Below are 20201 nucleotides of genomic sequence, written 5' to 3' on the forward strand. Positions count from 1 at the left end.
CATATATTTAACATACCTATATACTTATATATTTTTTTTTATAAAATTGAAGTTTTAATTGGATACCTTGTACTTAATCTTTAAGTGAGACAGCTTTTGAAATCATGAGGTATTCAAGTAGTAGTATAATGATCCCCAAAATGCAACCCTGAATCCATTTACACAGGTCATTTCACAACCAGAGCATAGAGAGCAAAGAGTTCTGCGTGTGTGTGTGTGTATGCTCAGTTGTGACCGACTCTTCGTGACCCATAGACTAAGAGTTCTTTACATGTTATTAATTTTAAAGGGAAGTCTTTTGCATGCATGGATATCTCTACACTAGTATTTTGAAATATTCATATAAGATGCAAGTATGAGACAAAATTCATATAAAGCTAGACAAACTTTTTGATAGCTTATGTCACCAAAAGTTATTTTTATGCTTTTGTACATAATCAAGTCCATTTCTAAACACATCTTTGGTTTGAATCCTCTTTATTTCTGTCCTGTCCATAGTGTGGGTGTACATGTGTGTTTCCTTCTGTGCTGTTTTAACGACTGAAGTGCAAGCTGAGCAAACTAGAGGGTGAATTACTAAAAATTCGTAATGAAGTGACCAATCAGCTGAGTGCCTAATATTATCAAAATAAATTTTAGAATACAAAAAAAAAGTGTAGATTTTGCCAAAAGAGTACCAGGCATACTGAGAATCAGGCTGAGGTCTAATAGGAATTTGTATGTTTCTTATGTTTCTATTCTTTTCTCCACCCAGACTCCCTTCTGTGTGAAATTATTTCTTTTGCGATGGAATTTCAATGCCTTTGAAATAAAATGGCATGGACTTAAGGTGAATGGAGTAAACAAAACAAAAGATGAATGTTCTCACCTTGCAGCCCTTTTCTTAGCCCTTACAGAAAGCTGCTAATTACATTTTCATATTTCACCCAAAAGTATAGAATGCAAAATCAAGTAGTTAGAGAAGTAATAGCCATATTGAATTCAAAAGACAAATGAACCTTGATTTAAATAGCTGTAATATTATTCTGACTCAATCAGTTCTATCATTCATTCTAAATATGCATGTATGGAAAACAGAGAATTAGAAAAGATATTATATTTAACATCAAAGGTCAATTAAATTGTGCCTGTCAGTAAACTTTTTGATTGAATTAGTAGCAATATATTAAAAAAAAATGAGTGATTAGTAACAGTAACATATTTACCACTATGTTTCAGGCATTGTTCAGTCTGTTTTACAAGTATCAATTTATGTAATATTCACATCCTATGAATTTAGGAACTTGTATTCCTATTTTACAAATGATGATGCAATTGAGGCATGAAAAGGTGAAGTGACTTCTTTGTGTGGCTTGTCCTAGATTCAATCCTTGAGAGTCTGATTCCAGAACCAAAATCCCTAACTCTTCATTAGACAGTTTACTGAAATGCCCTAATTGAGGCATTTCAGACCAATAGATTGCTTATTTGAAAACATTAGTCCTTCTAAATCTGCTAAGCTGCAGATGCTGATGGTCTTTAAGCAGCTTTATCTGTTCTGTCAAGAAGCAAAGATACTGTGTACCTTGGCATCATAATTAATAATTAATAAGGCACTACCCATCTGACCACTAGAACTACCACTGCCAAGAAAGACCTACTAACCTACCTTCCTCTACCAAATAAATTAGAACCCTTATACCTCAAAGCAAGTTTGAATCGGACTTAAATTTATCACAACCTCTTAGACATTTTAACTATTCACCACCTTTTCCTGAAGTGCTTAGATCAGCTCCCTTAGTCCTGGCTCAGTCTCACTCTGAGTTTTTCCCTTCTTACACTAGCAATACATTGGAAAGCTCTGTGACTATTCCCTTCTCAGAGAATAACACATTTGGCAAAACAAAATGAAACCCTTCTTTATTTGCATGAACTCAGTTTTCATTTTTTAACTCAACAACTCCAATCCTGATACTGAATAACAGTAACCATGTCCATGATTGTTTTTTATCCTCATTTAAAGTTAATTAACTGCTAAATCAGTGAGTCACTGTACAGTGTTATTTTCATGGCACAAAAATGAAAACTAACATCCAAGAGTTTCTGACTTGCTTAAGCAATGGTGGAACATTTCAGTAATATTCCAGAGTAGAGTTTAGTGGGAAAAGGAGCTTTACCTTCTTTATTCCATTTTTTCTTATTTTAACAAATGTACACCCTTCTGGGCACTAATTATGTAGTGTGCTGTGTCACACCCTAGACACTCACTGTACGGTTTTCCACAATGTTTTTAGAGAGACTGTTGGTCTGTGCAGAATATTCTAATAATTAAGCCATACAAAGGCTCAGGAGTTTCTCTCTGCCATCCCAATGAGGCCTCTGTCATTATTTACTGGCTTACATTTGAAATGGTTAAATTAAGTAGAGTAGACAATGTCCTGAAAGTTAAATGAACATGATTAAAGGAGTAAGGATTGGACAGAATTCGGTGAGAATAGGAAACAAATGCTCTTTGAAAGTTTGGTGAGTACTTAAACCATGTAAACCTTCTCATTAAATAGAACCCTGCTTGTCTGTCCTGGTTGAATATGATACTATAAAAATTAAATGTCAAGTAAACCTTGTTTCATATACAAACAAGAGTAGATAGACGAAGTATCTGGTTTCCTTTTGAGTCTATTTGCTCATGGGAGAGCAAATGAATGAACTTGGACAAAATTTTGAAGTTGAGGTAAGAATCCTAACCAACATCATCTAAGTTAGAGGTTTCCTCTATTTAAGTCATTTAAATGGACTATTTAAGTGATTTTTAAAAATCCAAATTATGGATTTCTTTAAAATGCAGTCTGGGACTCTGGTTCAAATGTTGCCCATTATAAGTTGCTAGTAGTGGACTTGCTTTGAAGAATAGATTAAATGATTAGTATATGAATGATCTGTGTGGGAAGACATACCCAAAGTAACTTTGTTGGTTTATGCTGCTGCTGCTGCTGCTAAGTAGCTTCAGTCGTGTCCAACTCTATGCGACCCCATAGACGGCAGCCCACGAGGCTCCCCCATCCCTGGGATTCTCCAGGCAAGAACACTGGAGTGGGTTGCCATTTCCTTCTCCAATGCATGAAACTGAGAAGTGAAAGTGAAGTCGCTGAGTCTTGTCCAACTCTTAGCGACCCCATGGACTGCGGCCCACCAGGCTCCTCGGTCCATGGGATTTTCCAAGCAAGAGTGCTGGAGTAGGGTGCTATTGCCTTCTCCTTTATAGTTAATTTAATTGGCTAATTTAACACCTTATCATACATCGATTAAAGATAAGGAGCCACCTAAATGATCACAAATATAATTAATGAGGCCTGAAAGGAGGGACCCTTTTTGCATCTATCTCTCTTTAACCCCAGCACTTAGTTCCTGGTACATCATAGAATATAATCAATAAATATTAGTCGACTTAATAAACTGTATTCTAGGATTAAAATATATGGAAATTAAGAGGCTCAGAAATAGTTTCAGGTGTAATAATAGGTTATTTGCATTGGCTTCTTTGTAGCTATTTTTACATGTTTATTTCTGCCTTACTAAGCTTCCTTGTCTTCCTATATCTAGCTTGCAGTAATATATATAATATTATAAAAATGGATTTTTAACAAAAGAGTAAAAGATATTTTTTATCATTTATTATGCATAAAGAAGGAAAATTCCTTTAAAATGGTGTTTCCTTTAAGAAAGTGCTTAGTGTTTATAACCTACTCTAATAGCTTGAGAGAAAAATGCTTTTGATATCTACATTAACTCCCCAGAGATAGAGAAAGAAGAGCCTGGAGCTGAGATGCAAAGAATTCTGTTTCTCTGTCAGAAACTAAAAAAAAGAAGAGAGTTGCTAATCATTCCAGAACGCATAGTCAGCCCAGACTTTTGGTGTTAATTGTATCCTTAGAGGGGGAAAGTGGTCGTCTAGCTATCAGGTTGAGGTATGAGATTCTAGACCAGTGTTAAAAAATATTTCTTTTTTTAATTTATTTATTTTAATTGGAGGCTAATTACTTTACAATATTGTATTGGTTTTGCCATGTATCAACACGAATCCGCCATGGGTGTACACGTGTTCCCAATCCTGTACCCCCTCACCTCCCTCCCCATACCATCCCTCTGGGTCATCCCAGTGCACCAACCCCAAGCATCCTGTATCCTGCATCAAACCTGGACTGCTGATTCATTTCTTATATGATATTATACATGTTTTAATGACATTCTCCCAAATCATCCCACCCTCGCCCTCTCCCACAGAGTCCAAAAGACTGTTCTATACATCAGTGTCTCTTTTGCTGCCTCACATACAGGGTTATCGTTACCATCTTTCTAAATTCCATATATATGCGTTAGTATACTGTATTGGTGTTTTTCTTTCTGGCTTACTTCACTCTGTATAATCAGCTCCAGTTTCATCCACCTCATTAGAACTGATTCAAATGTATTCTTTTTAATGGCTGAGTAATACTCCTTTGTGTATATGTACCACAGCTTTCTTATCCATTCATCTGCTGATGGACATCTAGGTTGCTTCCATTCCTGGCTATTATAAACAGTGCTGCGATGAACATTGGGGTACATATGTCTCTTTCAATTCTAGTTTCCTTGTTGTGTATGCCCAGCAGTGGGATTGCTGGGTCATAAGGCAGTTCTATTTCCAGTTTTTCAAGGAATCTCCACACTGTTCTCCATAGTGGCTGTACTAGTTTGCATTCCCACCAGCAGTGTAAGAGGGTTCCCTTTTCTCCACACCCTTTCCAGCATTTATTGCTTGTAGACTTTTTAACAGCACAGTCATGACTACTATACAAACCTAAAATAAACGTGTTAAATTTTGTATTTAAGTCATTAATTAATGAGGGACCTAGTAAAATGTTACAACAGTTCAAGAAAGAATTCAAATGGCAAAATAGATTGATGAATTGATAGAGAGACATTAATAGCATACTGGAATGAATTTACAAACTTGCAAAATTGCTCTTACCATTGGATAATAATGGATTAAATATGGCAGAAAGTGAAGAGGAACTAAAAAGCCTCTTGATGAAAGTGAAAGAGGAGAGTAAAAAGTTGGCTTAAAGCTCAACATTCAGAAAACTAAAATCATGGCATCTGGTCCCATTACTTCATGGGAAATAGATGGGTAAACAGCGGAAACAGTGTCAGACTTTGCTTTTTTGGGGCTCCAAAATCACTGCAGATGGTGATTGCAGCCATGAAATTAAAAGACGCTTACTCCTTGGAAGGAAAGTTATGACCAACCTAGATAGCATATTAAAAAGCAGAGACATTACTTTGCCAACAAAGGTCCATCTTTTCAAAGCTATGGTTTTTCCAGTGGTCATGCATGAATGTGAGAGTTGGACTGTGAAGAAAGCTGAGCTCTGAAGAATTGATGCTGTTGAACTGTGGTGTTGGAGAAGACTCTTGAGAGTCCCTTGGACTGCAAGGAGATCCAACCGGTCCATTAAAGGAGATCAGTCCTGGGTGTTCTTTGGAAGGACTGATGCTAAGGCTGAAACTCGAGTACTTTGGCCACCTCATGCGAAGAGTTGACTCATTGGAAAAGACCCTGATGCTGGGAGGGATTGGGGACAGGAGGAGAAGGGAAGGACACAGGATGAGATGGCTGGATGGCATCACCAACTCGATGGACATGAGTTTGGGTAAACGCCGGGAGTTGGTGATGGACAGGGAGGCCTGGCTTGCTGCGATTCATGGGGTCGCAAAGAGTTGGACAGGACTGACTGACTGAACTGAACTTGCATTACACAACAGCCCCCATAAACACAGGTAACACAAAATGATGTGCTAGAAAATGTCTTGTTAACCAAAACACAACATCCAGTTACCTTTTGGTCCACCTTAAAATCTTTCACATTTTCCTTCCTAGTTTAGTCTGAAATTCGCAAAGGGTAAAGGAAGAAAGTGAAAGTGTTAGTTTCTCAGTCTAGTCCAACTCTTTGCCATCCTATAGACTGTAGCCCACCAGGCTGCTCTGTCCTTGGGATTCTCCAGGCAAGAATACTGAAGTGGGTTGCCATTTCCTTCCCCAAGAGATCTTTGCAACCCAGGGATCAAAACCAGGTCTCCCGCATTGCCAGCAGATTCTTTACTATCTAACCCACCAGGGAAGCTGTTGCAAAGAGTACAGCTGGCTATTCAGAACATTTTAGAGTCAAAAGACCTACTGCTATCTGAACATATGAAAACTAAGTAAATTTAGATATTTAGAGGCTGAATAAGTAGGCAAACAGAGGGGAAGCCATTTAATTCTTGATACTTTTGACCGAGAAAGGGAGATTTGGTTCACAATTGTAATGCCTCAGTTTAGTGAGCCAATAGTTAACCTGAGACTATGTAGGAAATCAGATCACTATGCAACTGCTCTTGAGTCTTCATATACAAAACACTTATCCAACATGTACCTTAAAATTCACTTTCATATAATGATTCAGTACCCTCTCAAAGTGTTTGCCTGATAAAAACTGTTTTTAAGATTCTATTGACCGTATTACTGCAGAGTAAGGTTGCAGTTCAAGAGAAGTAGCTTACTGATTGCTTAATAAAGAAAGATTCAACACTCAACTCTCTCATCTCCTACCCAATCTCATCAGAGAATTACATTAACTACAGACTAATATCTCTCAAAAGAGTAGTTTTCTTTACTTAATATGATGTAAATATGTCATATTACTATGTCATTAAAAGCCATAGTCTCAACATACTCAATTTATAGGTGACACAAAATTATAGTCTACTGTAAAGAAGTAATAATTGAGAATAAGAAGCTTACAAGGAGGAAAAAAGAGGGAGTATTTTTTTCCCTTTTTCCTTAGAAAAAGATCTTGGATCACTGTGTATGTTAGTTGTTTTATATGTTATTTGTAAATACAGTGGTTTGCTTGGAAATTTGGATTATTTGAGATATTTAGATGAGATCAGATCTGTTCAGGGTAGCATGGCCATGGATTATTTGAGATATTTAGGAAGACAGAGCTATTTTGGAGACAGAGATAAAGAATGTTGCATTTTGACATTTTCCCCTAATGACTCCCCATAAACATACAGAGAAAGAATGTTATCTGCCAAGAGTCTTGTTGCACAACCTACTTGACTTAGCAAAGTTCTGATGATTAGACTACCTTGATTTTGATGGGGTAGGGGGTGGAGGGGCACTTGGAAAGACAGTGGCAACATCTGCATTTTAACAGAAACTTTTCAAGATATATTTGAAATCAGATCATCCAAACATCAATCTAAACAAATGCAAAAACAAAACAAAAACTTTCTTAATATTTTTAGGAGTATTTTTGAAATAGCTTTGGATTTGGTAGACCCAAATATGGATTTTTTAAAAATATCTGAACTGAAATTTTTTCATAAGAGTTGTAAACCATTAAAATAATTGGCTACACGTATGTGATTTGATAGAAACATAAATTTGTTTCCATGACATTGAGATAGTGTTTTAAGGAGGATCACTTATGAAATTCAGCCCTCTACAGTTCAGGAACTATCCTAAGTAACAACACTCAATCTGTGCTTATTTTATTTTACCCCACAAAGAACTGGACTGAGATCACCAGCTTATTTTAGTAAGCCAAAAATAAAGACATGTGGCTTTGTTTACAGTATCATGTGTGTGGGTTCATATGCAAAACTCATATGCAAAACTTATTCAAATGAATAAGCCTGCATTCATATGACCACTGTAGGGTAACCATAACCTCGATTTAAGGGGTAAAATATGAAGAACTTTATAAATATTTGTTCAATGTAAGTTTAATTACAATAATATGATTTTGAATTTATAAAAGCTGCCTTGCTTTTACATTATTAAATGTTAAAAAAATCATACTCTTTTTAGACCCCTCAATTTTTCTATCCATGAAATGTTTTAAGTATGAATTTTATTACCTATTTCCCTTTTTTAAGACACAAAACACTAGTTGATTTCTACTCTGTAACAGGTTCCTTCTTTTAAGTTATAGTTTAATTATTTTCAGCATGTAAAGTTAATATATTATTAAAGGAAAAGTACAAAATGAAGTAAAAAGGAGGCATATATAAAACTATTGGTAAGTGTGTCAGATCTGTACTTACCACAAACAAGCAATAATTTTGTAAAATTGTATATCTTAATTAAAATATCTTAATTGCCAAGAAATGATAAATAATATGTCCTTATTTTGGCAGAAGAAGAACAATAATTTTTTAGGGATCATTTTCAATTTAGAATGTGGATTAAACACTGTACCTTAGAAGTATCTTGCTGTATTTTTCTAAACACTATTACTTATAATGGAATAGCATTTTAAAAGCAATCTAAACTGAATCCCCTAAACTAAAACTTTGTCTATCTCATCTAAAAGAGGAAAAAAAAATTAGAAAAAGAGAAGAGAGTCGCAAAGTGAAAACAATCAAACTACCAATGGAAAAATTAAAAAGTAGTTATTATACATTATTAATTACCAACCTTATGATTTCTGAGCTAAATTAAAAGTTACGCCCATTTAATTTACTTTAAAAGCAATCTTCTTAAAATTTTATTGCATTTAGGTCATGTTCATTACTTTTATGACCTGAAGTACATGTGTTAGGTATATCAACCAATTGGCACACATCCTCTTTTAAAGATAGAAAAAAAAAGATGACTATTATATTGTAATACTTTGTTCTCTCTCTCCTCCTCTTTCTATTTTTTTTGTTTGTTTGTTTTTTGTTTTCATTTTTGGATGATTGGTGATTTGTTTGCTTCTCCTGGTTCCTGTTGATCAGTGGTGTTTGGCCAGTTTGTATTTTTCCAGACATCACTCCACGATGTTGTTGAGGTGTATGATGGGCCAACTCAGCAATCTTCTCTGTTATCTTCCCTCTCAGGATCCCATTCAGGTATCCTTTACTAGAACTGCCATGCATCAGTTATTGATAAAAGACTGACTTTGATTGGTAATGTAGTGAAAGTTGAGATTTATATCATCCATATTAGAAATAAAGTAAACTGAACATAAAGTCATTACTTTTTTAAAACAGAATAGAAACGCAACAGTAATTCAGACTCTTGATAAAAATATAACCATTTTCTGGGATTGTAATCAAGTAAATATAGTATTTAGTCACTTTGTCCATGGTGTTTGATGTAATATTTAAAGATTCTTTACAAAATGAGGCAATATTATCAAAATGTAATAAAAGCCTTCCAGTAAAAAAAAAGAAAAGGTTGCAATTGAAGCTGATCCCAAAATAATATATTGTCAGTGGTAGAATATATTAAAGTAATTTAATAGAGCATAGATTGATGTTTTCAAATGACAGTGTAAATTAGTATAATTTGTTAGGTTTACTGAATGAAATTATTTATGATATCTTAGTGTTTGTTTTGTTGAGTAGGAGAATCACTTCCACTGAGTTCAGGTAATCAGATCACAATTCGATTTACTTCAGTTGGACCAATAACAGCTAAGGGATTTCACTTTGTTTATCAAGGTAAGTGACCCTGTAGCATAGAAACACACTAAGGAATGTAATCAGTTTCCATGCTATGTTCAGAATTGTTGAATGATGAGAGCCTCATAACCATAAAGGACAGATAAAAGTTGTGTGCTTTAAAAAAAAAATTGTTTTGCATTTTCCCCTTCCCCATTATTAAAGCATTATTACTTTTACCAAAGTAAAAAAAAATCTATTGCTTCCATCATCATTCTCAAGCAAATTTCATGCTTTTCCTTGTTTTTAACATACTGTTTTTAAAACATCTTTTTTTTTGACAATGCTTCACTCTACATATTCTATTTCCTTATAGTCTAGCACTCTAAGAATGTACAAACCTTTTGTGCTGATGTACTTAGACATGCCAAGGAAATCATTACTCCATTCTAAAATTGTAGTTTCTCATTCTCTTAGGAGAATTCAAACTTTCTTCATGATTATTAAATATTTTTGCACAATTCAAAATTAGTTTACATAGTTTTTCTGTCACTTATAATAGACAAACTTCCACATTATATAAAACTAAATTAAGAGCTATCTTCTGAATATTTTATTTGAATTATATATGATCAATGTAGTTATTCTCAAATGTATCTTGAACTTTATTCCAAATAAATTTATAAACACTTGTGATTTGATATTCTTATTAAACCCTCTTATTCTAATTATAATATTGGCTATAATATTACACTGTTTCGTTCTTAATAATAGTCCCTCTGTAACAATGCGTGGTATTATGATTTTTAAAAGGCACTCTAACAAATGAAATTATTTTCACTCAAGTGACATAAGAGGAATCTATTTGGAATTCATCTTATCATTTTTTGGACTATTGTCAAACTCCTTAATCCCATCTGTATGTGTTTTAAAAAGAAAAAACATCCTGTTATCATTCTATCTTTAAAAAAGTCACAATTGAAGAACATACCTAAAAGGAATTTCAAATTTGATATTGTATGGTTATTAAAGTTTCTATTGTTGTTAATCTGTCTGACTTCTATTCTGCTTAGCCTGAACATATTGTCTTCATCAATAGCAAACATGTTTTGAACAACTAAGTTTATGAATATGTTGTGAAATTAATCAAGTGTTTTTGCTTTTTTAAAATCTGTGTTTTTAGGGAGCAAATAGTGTTAAAAAATTGGCATTGCTTTACATAACCTGACATCTGCTTTTTGTATGCTTGGCATTCCAATTTAAAAAGAAAAAAAAATGTATCTGTTACCATTCCTTAAATTGAAATATCTTTGCTCATGCTACATTGTTATATTTATAAAAGTATGGTAAAACAAAAAACAGAAAGTAACTGATATTGTTTAAAGAATCCAAAATAAAAATGTTTTTAAAGAAAAAATCTTAATGACAATAGCAATATTTATTCATTTTGAATTTATTCATTTCATCATGTATGAAATTTTAAACTTTTATAAATATGTTCAAATTGTTACCTAAAGTTCGAGTTAATGAAGATTTCTTTGAAATCTGTTTGTATAGTCACATTTTGAAACCTATATTTCTCTACCAAACATGAAATTAAAATCCACAATTATTTGTACGCAGCTGTTCCTAGAACAAGTTCCACACAATGCAGTTCTGTACCTGAACCAAGGTTTGGAAGAAGGATTGGCAATGAATTTGCAGTTGGTTCATTGGTTCTTTTTGAATGTAACCCAGGATATATTCTCCATGGATCCATTGCAATTAGGTGTGATACAGTGCCGAATTCTTTGGCCCAATGGAATGATTCCTTACCTACCTGTATTGGTAAGTTTATAAATTTGTATGTTTCATGTTGTACATATTGTATATCAAAATTAGTTATCTTACATCTGTCAATATTTAATACTTTATTTGTTATGATGTATCTAAGTATGGAAATTACAGTGGCTGTTTGATGCAATTGAGGTGTGATGTAATCAATGAAAATATACATACATATTCCAATAACACAGAATTGGAATGCTATTAATATGGCATTATTAGACATCACCATCCTTTAAAATAAACACTTTTCATTTTTTTAATTTATGCAAAGATGTCTATGCCAACATATAAGGAATTTACTTATCTTTTAAAGATCACAGAGATTGATTTTTCTGCATATTTTTTATCAGCAAAGAAATTAGAAAATATACATTAATACATTTTTTGTTTCCTTTTCTCTGTTAGTTACGTGCATGCATGCTTAGTCACTTAAGTTATACTGACTCTTTGAGATCTCATGGACCATAGCCCACCAGGCTCCTCTGTCCAGGAAGCTCTCCAAGCAATAACACTGGAGTGGGTTGCCATGCTGTCCTCCAGGGGATTTTCCCTGGGATTTTCTCAGGGATCGAACCTGCATCTCTTTTCCACAGAGCCACCAGAGAAGCCCCATTTAAGTTATATATATGTTATAAAAATATAAAATAAGAAATTTTCCCAGTCTTTCACAGATATAAGTGGAAAAACTTTAAATGGGTAGATGGCAATAGGATTAGTCAAATCTCATTATTTGAAACTATTTTTGTAATGTTATATCCAGGGCCTCTGAGGTGGCACTAGTGGTCAAGAACCGTCTGCCAATTCAGGAGACATAAGAGATGTGGGTTTGAACCCTGAGTCAAGAAGACCGTCTGGAGAAGGAAATGGCAACCCAGGCCCCTCTTCCCACCTTTAAAATCCCATGGACAGATATGCCTGGCAGACTACAGTCCATGGGGTTAAATCAGATATGACTGAGGACTGAGCACACAACACACATATACAGTTTATATTGATAAACAAAATGCAAGCTTTATAAACTTAGCTCTGCTAAGTTATTTGAAGCAGTTAAAACATTTTCTAAACAATAAAAATATCAATAGTTTAGAATCTTATCATATTTCAGGATCATTACAATGACTTTTGGATCCTGTAGAATTCCATGGATGTTGAAAATGTAGACTGTAGTAAAGTTGCTTTCTTCTCTGTTCTAAGAGCATGTCTGGAAATTAAGTTTTTTAATTACATATTGTAAAACTAAAAGAAGAGTAGTAAAGCTTAATCTCAGGTTAAGAAATAATTCTAATGTGTTCTTCCTCATTAAAGTTTTATTAGCATGAGATTTGGAAAATGAGAGGAAGGTTTTTTTTAAATAAAAGATAAGTAAAATTTTGTTTTTATTTTAATAATCTCAATTCCCTACTTTGTGATAGAGAAGATATGAGTGTATATATAAACAATATAGCATGTACATTTATAAATATATAAAATCTATTTTTAATAACACATCCTGCCATACCTGAAAAGAAATTTTAAGTAGTTTTTATTTTTAACATTTAAAAACATATTTTACCATATTTTAACAGAGATTAATGTAATGTTAGTTCATACTTAATTAGAATAATGTATTTTAAACAGATTTTAATTGAAATGATATGGAAGTTACACTCATTTCTACTGAGGAAGGAGTAAAGATAAAGTTTGGTGATATGCATTTATATAACACATACTGCATATAGGAAAAAACTGCTTTAAATCTTTTACCATTCAAATGAGAACATCATTAATATTTGTGCTTGGGAAATGTGCAAATTAGGATTATCATAAATTAAAAAAATAAAACGGAGTGGTACAAATTGGGCCTATCATAAACAAAAATGTAGGATCTAAGTTTCTATAGGAACTTGATATCACCACTCCCTCAAACAAATATATCTTGCATATTTCACAGAGTATTTTTCTTACAACAAAAAATCTAATTCTTCCTTATACAGTAAATGGAATGGGAACTGTTCTTTTATTTTTCTTTTATTTGTTGAAAACCACATACAGAAAGTAATTTTAAACACTGGAAAGCTATAAATGACTCCTCAACTTTCTTCTCTTTCAACTAAAGAACCAGTTTCTAGTATGATTTAACACTTCCCATTTGCCAGGTTTCATTCTGAATAATTTAGCAATAAACACATATTTAATTAACTTCTTACAGCAAACCTATGGAGAAGTTACTCTCAGAATTTACAGATGAATAAACTGAGTCTTAGAGAGGTAAAACAGTTTTCTTTAAAAGGGACACAGCCTAATAAGTAGTACCATAGGAGCAGGATTTGAAAATATTTTCTGATTCCATACTTCAATGTGCATGATAGAAAAGTTTTTTCCTTTTTGTTTTGACTGATAAGCTAATTTCCTAATTCAAATTCTATATCTTTTTTATAATGTGGAATTTCTTAACCTGTTAAAGTATATTTTTGACAATCAGCAAGCAAAGGAGAAGAAATCATTTGCACTTAATGTCTCTCTTCTTTTGCACCTAGCATAGAGCTATGGTTAATGGGACAAAAAGATCTTTATATACTTTTCTACTCTCATAAGAGAAAATAGATAATGCTCTTCCTTATGACCACACTATATGTTGAGTTCATAGCCTTATAAAATGTGAATAAATTAATTATCCTAAAAGATTATGAGCTGAGAGAAATGTTCCTTTATGTCTAGGCCAAAATTAGTCATACAATATGCATAAATCAGAAATTACATTGCTCCAATTCAGTTTAATAATTGAAGGAAGACAAAAGATAATAAATCTCTTTAGCCTTACAGTGGATTTTTAAATATTGCTTTCTAAATATCAGGAATCAATCATTATTTCTGCCTCACTTTTCTCAGTAATTATTTATATCATTTCTCTGTAACTTTTAGTTTCTTTATGTACATAGTGATAGAAAATATTAATACCATACAATGGAAGATAATGAATGAGTAGCTGTCTTCCTTTCATTTCATATATATTATGAAAATTCCCTCAAGACAATTATAAAAGCAGATTGATAAAGAGACTTATGGAAAGGCATAAACTAGCTCATTAATCTTTAAATATTATTGAAAACATTCATTTGTCCATTTAGAGTGTTCAAAGAACCAACATATGCACAACAGTGTCCTAATTAATAGAAAAAAATTGTAAGAAATCATAAAAAACTGAATAAAGTCTTCATAACTGGGAGCTGTAGTAGATTCTCAGTATAAGGATCAATTGAGTCTTGGGTAGTAATAGGCTTTGACTTTAACACTAAATTGTGGTGAATTACTACATATGTCTGAAAATTTTTGCATAATCTCTGATTCTCAATTCCCATATCAAGAAAACAGGGAAGTTATAGATTTATTGTGACTATTACATATTTTAAAGCCTTGGCAAAGTTCTTGGACTCACGTAAGTACTCAAAAATTAAGTTGTTTTTGTGCTTTCCAAATTCTCCACCATAAAGTCAGAACATACAACTTGAATTCTAAAAGTATTGGATCTCAAATAAAGAACTTCTATGTAGTATTCATAAAGGATTTGATATTATTGATTTTAATCTGTTGATACGTAGTTTTAATAACACTTTAAAATTATTATATGTAAAGATTATCTTCTGCTGAAGATTTTTGCATCTTGGAAAGGTCTAAAAGCATGGGCTTCTATTAGTTTTTCTAATTCTGATAATTTAGTTCCTTAAAAGCGAGATTTTTTTTCTCACTTAAAAATTTTCAGAAAGGCTTTAGGGAAATATAATGACAATTTTCTTGAGGATAATAGTAATTATTAGAATATTCTATTTAGGGGTTGTGAAATTTCTTTCCATCAATTTATAAATTTAAGGGCAGTTGATTTAAAAGGAGCAGACTTATAACAATAGACATATATTCATGATTTGCTTTGGTTTCAGTGTTTGTCTAAAATAAAAAATAAACTTGAAATTAAAATAATGATTACCATTATTCTAATTGGTTGAAAAATATATGTTTAATCAAAGTTTGAACATTACGTTATCCAAAATATTATATTTTATTTTGTCCATGAAGGTATGATGATAATGTTAGAAAGAGGAAAGAGATAAAAGGGAGAAATGAACTGAAATTAAAGAAGGAAGAAAAAAAAATGTAACAATAGTTTAGGAAGAGGAGAGGGAAATAAGAAAAAAATAAAATATTCTATGTGACGGAAAACAGAGAAAAAGAACTGTACACTGTAAACATTTTTTTTTAAAGCAGAAGAAAACCCCTATTCTACATGATTATCGCAAAGCTTTTCCATAAGTCAAATGTGTCAGTTGATGAATCTTGATGTTTTTGCCATAAGAAATAAGAATCCATGAAAAGAACAAGATCAGGCCATTTGACTATAAATTCATTTCAACAAGTGCAGAAGCTTCTACCAAGTATTAAAGCCTTTGAAAGTCTTTGAGACCTTGCCATGGCTGACATGCAACATCAGGAGTAAATGCTAACAGTCTGTCATCCCTAGCCTAGATGCATTCAGCCTCACTTTTTACTTTTACGGCGAAAAGATGAGGGACTCAGGAGCCATTACATACTCTCTGTCAAAAGTCCATTTCTCTCTAGATACCTGGGCTTTTTGAGAAACATGAGAGTTCATCTATGGTGGGTGTTTAAACATAAAACACACTACCTTTTATGTTGCATTGGTTTGAAAGCGCATACTCAGAGATAGAAAATTTTATCAGATGGCTTCTGTTTCCTGACAAGATAACACGAAAAGGGCATATTACTTTATATCACTTAAAAAAGTAATGTATACTTTGTAGAAGAGGTATAAATCCAGAAAACTGAATGGGATTTGTATGAGACAAGAACTAGATTCTAAATGACAGTTGGATGATAGCTCACTTTAGGTTTTACCATTTGATCCCACTGCTAGTCTTTACATAAATGAAAATATACTTTGCATTTCTATTTTTAGCTATAAATTTTTTAGTTTTAAATGTTATGAATAAAAATGATAATGTCTTTAAGTATTCAAAAATTCAGAAAAAGAGAAGGCTTGGTGTCTTAATTCAAATATGAGTCAAATGCAGAGTTATCTTAGGTTGATATTAAAGAATTATCTGTAATTTGTGTTCATCAACCCACTGCAGTATTCTTGCCTGGAAAATCCCATGGACTACTGTCCATGGGGTCGCAAAGAGTCGGACATGACTGAGCGACTTCACTTCAGTTTCTGTTATTTGGATAAAATTCTAACTGCTTCAAAGTCTTTGAGCTTTCTATTTTTTATCCTTGGAAAATCATCCCCAAGATACCTTTTGGGCTTACTGCATTGCTTCATTTCAGTTTTCACCTGAATATCTTCCTTGACCATCCTATCTAAAGTAATTTTCTTCTACTCATCATCCATTTGTTCTTTATATCTTTATTCTGTTTTTGTTTGTTTGTTTGTTTGTTTTTAAGCAACAACCATTCACCAGATTATATATAGTTAGGATGCTTCTCTGGAGAAGGCAATGGAAACCCACTCTAGTACTTTTACCTGGAAAATCCCATGGATGGAGGAGCCTGGTAGGCTGCAGTCCATGCGGTTGCTAAGAGTCAGGCACGACTGAGCGACTTCACTATCACGTTTCACTTTCATGCACTGGAGAAGGAAATGGTAACCCACTCCAGTATTCTTGCCTGGAGAATCCCAGGGACAGAGGAACCTGGTGGGCTGCCGTCTGTGGGGTCACACAGAGTTGGATACGACTGAAGCAACTTAGCAGCAGCAGCAGGATGCTTCTCTAATCTTTCTTGCCCTCCTCTTCCTGTCACTATATTCTATTTTTTGCTCAACCAAAAGAGGATGTGGCATACAAGAGGTTTTCAATAAACATTTGTTCAATGAATGGATTTTAGCAGATAAGTTTGATAATTTCATAAATTTTTATAGAGATAGAACAACTGACCAACTTCGCAAGTCCAGGACCTATGCTTTTGCAACCTCAGGCTTTCACTGCATGGTGATATTCTTGCTCAGTTTGCTTGCTTAGACCTTTACAAGCCATCTTGAAACTACAAGACACTTGAGAATCCATAGAAGGAGGCATAGGTAAAACATACACAGTAGATTTTCATAGTGTATAGGTAATTTTATTCTGAGAAAGAACAAATTCTCTGTATTTTACAGTTTAATTATAATGTTTGTTAATCTATTACAGAGTATTATACATAATGATTTTATTTCCCTTCCCTTCACTGGTTCAATGAATACTCAGTTGATAGCTTAGGCCAAATGAGCATCCAACAATTGAAACCAAATAAAAGCAGTGACCTACATTTCTAGTGAATTCCATCTCAAATATAATTGTTTGAGTTTCACAGTTCTTATTACTGCTATCAACACTTTTATTTTTTTTTCTGTCAAAGTAGAACTAGATAAAATGTTCATTAATTTTTTAGAAAAAGTTGATATATTGAAATTAAATGGTTGTCTCGAAAGCAGCCCCATTAGACATGATATGCAAATTGTACTTATAGTTAAAATGGTCAGATACTGAATTAGGTAATTCACAAATTTAACTAACCTGTATAAGAAAACAATATTTAATATTCTTGTGCAAATCTGTGTCATCAAGTAGTTCTTAGGTAAATTATAAAGCACAATAATGTTTTTATAAGAATGTTGGACTTTCAGAGGTAAACTTGATAAACTTGCTGAAGACTGAACTTTATCTTCTAAATTTGACCTTACTACACTTCAGATTTCTTAAAATTTTTAGTCTCTGAAAACCCAAAATTCTCTTCTCTCTGAGATTCTGTGATTTGAAAAAGCCCCTGTAGCCACTAATAGCTCTGACAATATATGGCCTTAGGCATAAGTATTTCTGTTAGTGGGAGGTATCTTTTGAAAAGCTCCTGAACATGCCACTTAACTCCCTTCGGAAGAAGTGTTTAATTAGCTGCTTATCCCATCACTCTTATCAAGCTTTGTTTTTTTCAAGTCCTTTAGCAACCCAGAAAGAACTATTTTTACTTATATTGGATCCATGGCAACACTTGTCCACACTGTCTTTTTTCAGTGGAAAGAAACAGATGAAGAAATACATATAGTATCTGAATCTTCATTCATTGATTCACTCATCCATTCAATCATGAAAAAGTTATTAAATATAATAATGAATAGCACTGACTACTATTTGTATGAAGTGCTATTAAGCATTATCTCATTTAATATTGACACCAACACCAGGAGGTAGATAAGAATATTCTCTCTTTTGTAGATAGATAGTGAAACCCCTATGGTTTAGAGACAAAAAAAAGAATTAATATTTATACCCAAGCTGCTTGATTCTAAAATCTGTTTTCTTAATCTGTATGTTATATTGAATAATACTGATTAGAAGATATTAAAAATATACAATACATTCTTTTTAAAACAGAAAAGAAATACTAGGAAAAGTAATATACAAAGGATATAAAACTTTGTAAAACATTATTGTGTGGTAATGCACATCTGGGAACACACTTATAATGTATTTTCTTGGGAAAAATAAAAACAAGTGAAGTAGAATTAAATATGGCTTCTTTAGAAAAATACTAGTAGAAACGAATGATACAGGAATGGTAAAGAGTAACTTTACATAATCATAAGATTTATACAGATAGGCAGTCACTCAGTAATTTATTTAACAAGCATTTATTTAGTTTACCAAGTATTAGAGAGATCTTTTCAAGAAAATTGGAGATATCAAGGGAATATTTCATATAAGGATGGGTACAATAAAGGCCAGAAATCATAAGGACTTAACAGAAGCAAAAGAGATTAAGAAGAGGTAGCAAGAATACACAGAAGAACTGTACAAAAAAGGTCTTAATGACTTGGATAAACATGATAATGTGGTCACTCACCTAGAGTCAGACATCGTGGAGTATAATGTCAAGTGTGCCTTAGGAAGCATTACTACAAACAAAGCTAGTGGTGATAGAATTCCAGGTGACCTATTTAAATATTTAAAAGATGATGCTGTTAAAGTGCTGCACTCAATATGTCCAAACTTGGAAAACTCAATGTGACCACAGGACTGGAAAAAGTTAGTTTTCATTCCAATCCCAAAAAAGGATAATGACAAAGAATGTTCAACTACTCTGCAATTGCACTCATTTCACATGCTAGCCAACAGTGCTCAAAATCCTTCAAGCTAGGCTTCAGCAGCACATGAACTGAGAATTTCCAGATGTACAAGCTGGGTTTAGAAAAGGGCAAAGAACCAGAGATCAAATTGCTAACATTTGTTGGATCATAGAGAAAGAAACAGAATTCCGGATAAATATCTGCTTCCTTGACTACACTAAAGTCTTTGACTGTGGATAACAGCCAACTGTGGACAATTCTTTGAGTTGAGAATGCCAGACCACCTTACCTGTCTCCTGAGAAACCTGTATGCAAGTCAAGAAGCAACAGTTAAGACCAGACATGGAACAACTGAGTGGTTCAAAATTGGGAATGGAGTATATCAAGGTTATATATTGTCACCCTGCTTATTTAACTTATATGCAGAGTACATCATGCAAAATGCTGGGTTAGATGAATCACAAGTTGAAATCAAGATTGCTAGGAGAGCTATCAACAACCTCAAGCATTCCAACTCTGTGCAACCCCATGGACTGTAACCCGCCAGGTTTCTCTGTCCATGGAGATTCTCCAGGCAAGAATACTGAAGTGGGTTGCCATGTGCTTCTCCAGGGGATCTTACCAACCCAGGGATCAAACCCAGGTCTCCTGCATTGCAGGCAGATTGTTTACTTCAGAGCCACTAAAGAAGCCCAAACATACAGAAGATACCATTCTAGTGGCAGAAAGGTAAGAGGAGCTAAAGAGTCTTCTGATGATAGTGAAAGAGAAGAGTGAAAAAGCTGGCTTTAAACTTAACATTCAAAAAACTAAAATCATGGCATCTGGTGCCATCACTTCATGGCTAAAA

The 20201-nt window shown here is 33.4% G+C and overlaps 1 protein-coding gene across 1 annotated transcript in view; it reads left to right on the top strand.

The window, feature by feature from the left end:
• CSMD3 (CUB and Sushi multiple domains 3) overlaps positions 1–20201 on the top strand; it is a 1469335-nt gene that overhangs the window by 1256636 nt on the left and 192498 nt on the right. The window contains exons 33-35 of the mRNA XM_061439111.1: positions 8785–8898; positions 9397–9492; positions 11056–11259. Of these exons, the coding sequence (XP_061295095.1) occupies positions 8785–8898; positions 9397–9492; positions 11056–11259 (414 nt within the window). The remainder of the gene's footprint in view (positions 1–8784; positions 8899–9396; positions 9493–11055; positions 11260–20201) is intronic.

Source organism: Bos javanicus, chromosome 14, assembly GCF_032452875.1.
Source record: "Bos javanicus breed banteng chromosome 14, ARS-OSU_banteng_1.0, whole genome shotgun sequence".
In the NCBI taxonomy this organism is placed as follows: domain Eukaryota; kingdom Metazoa; phylum Chordata; class Mammalia; order Artiodactyla; family Bovidae; genus Bos; species Bos javanicus.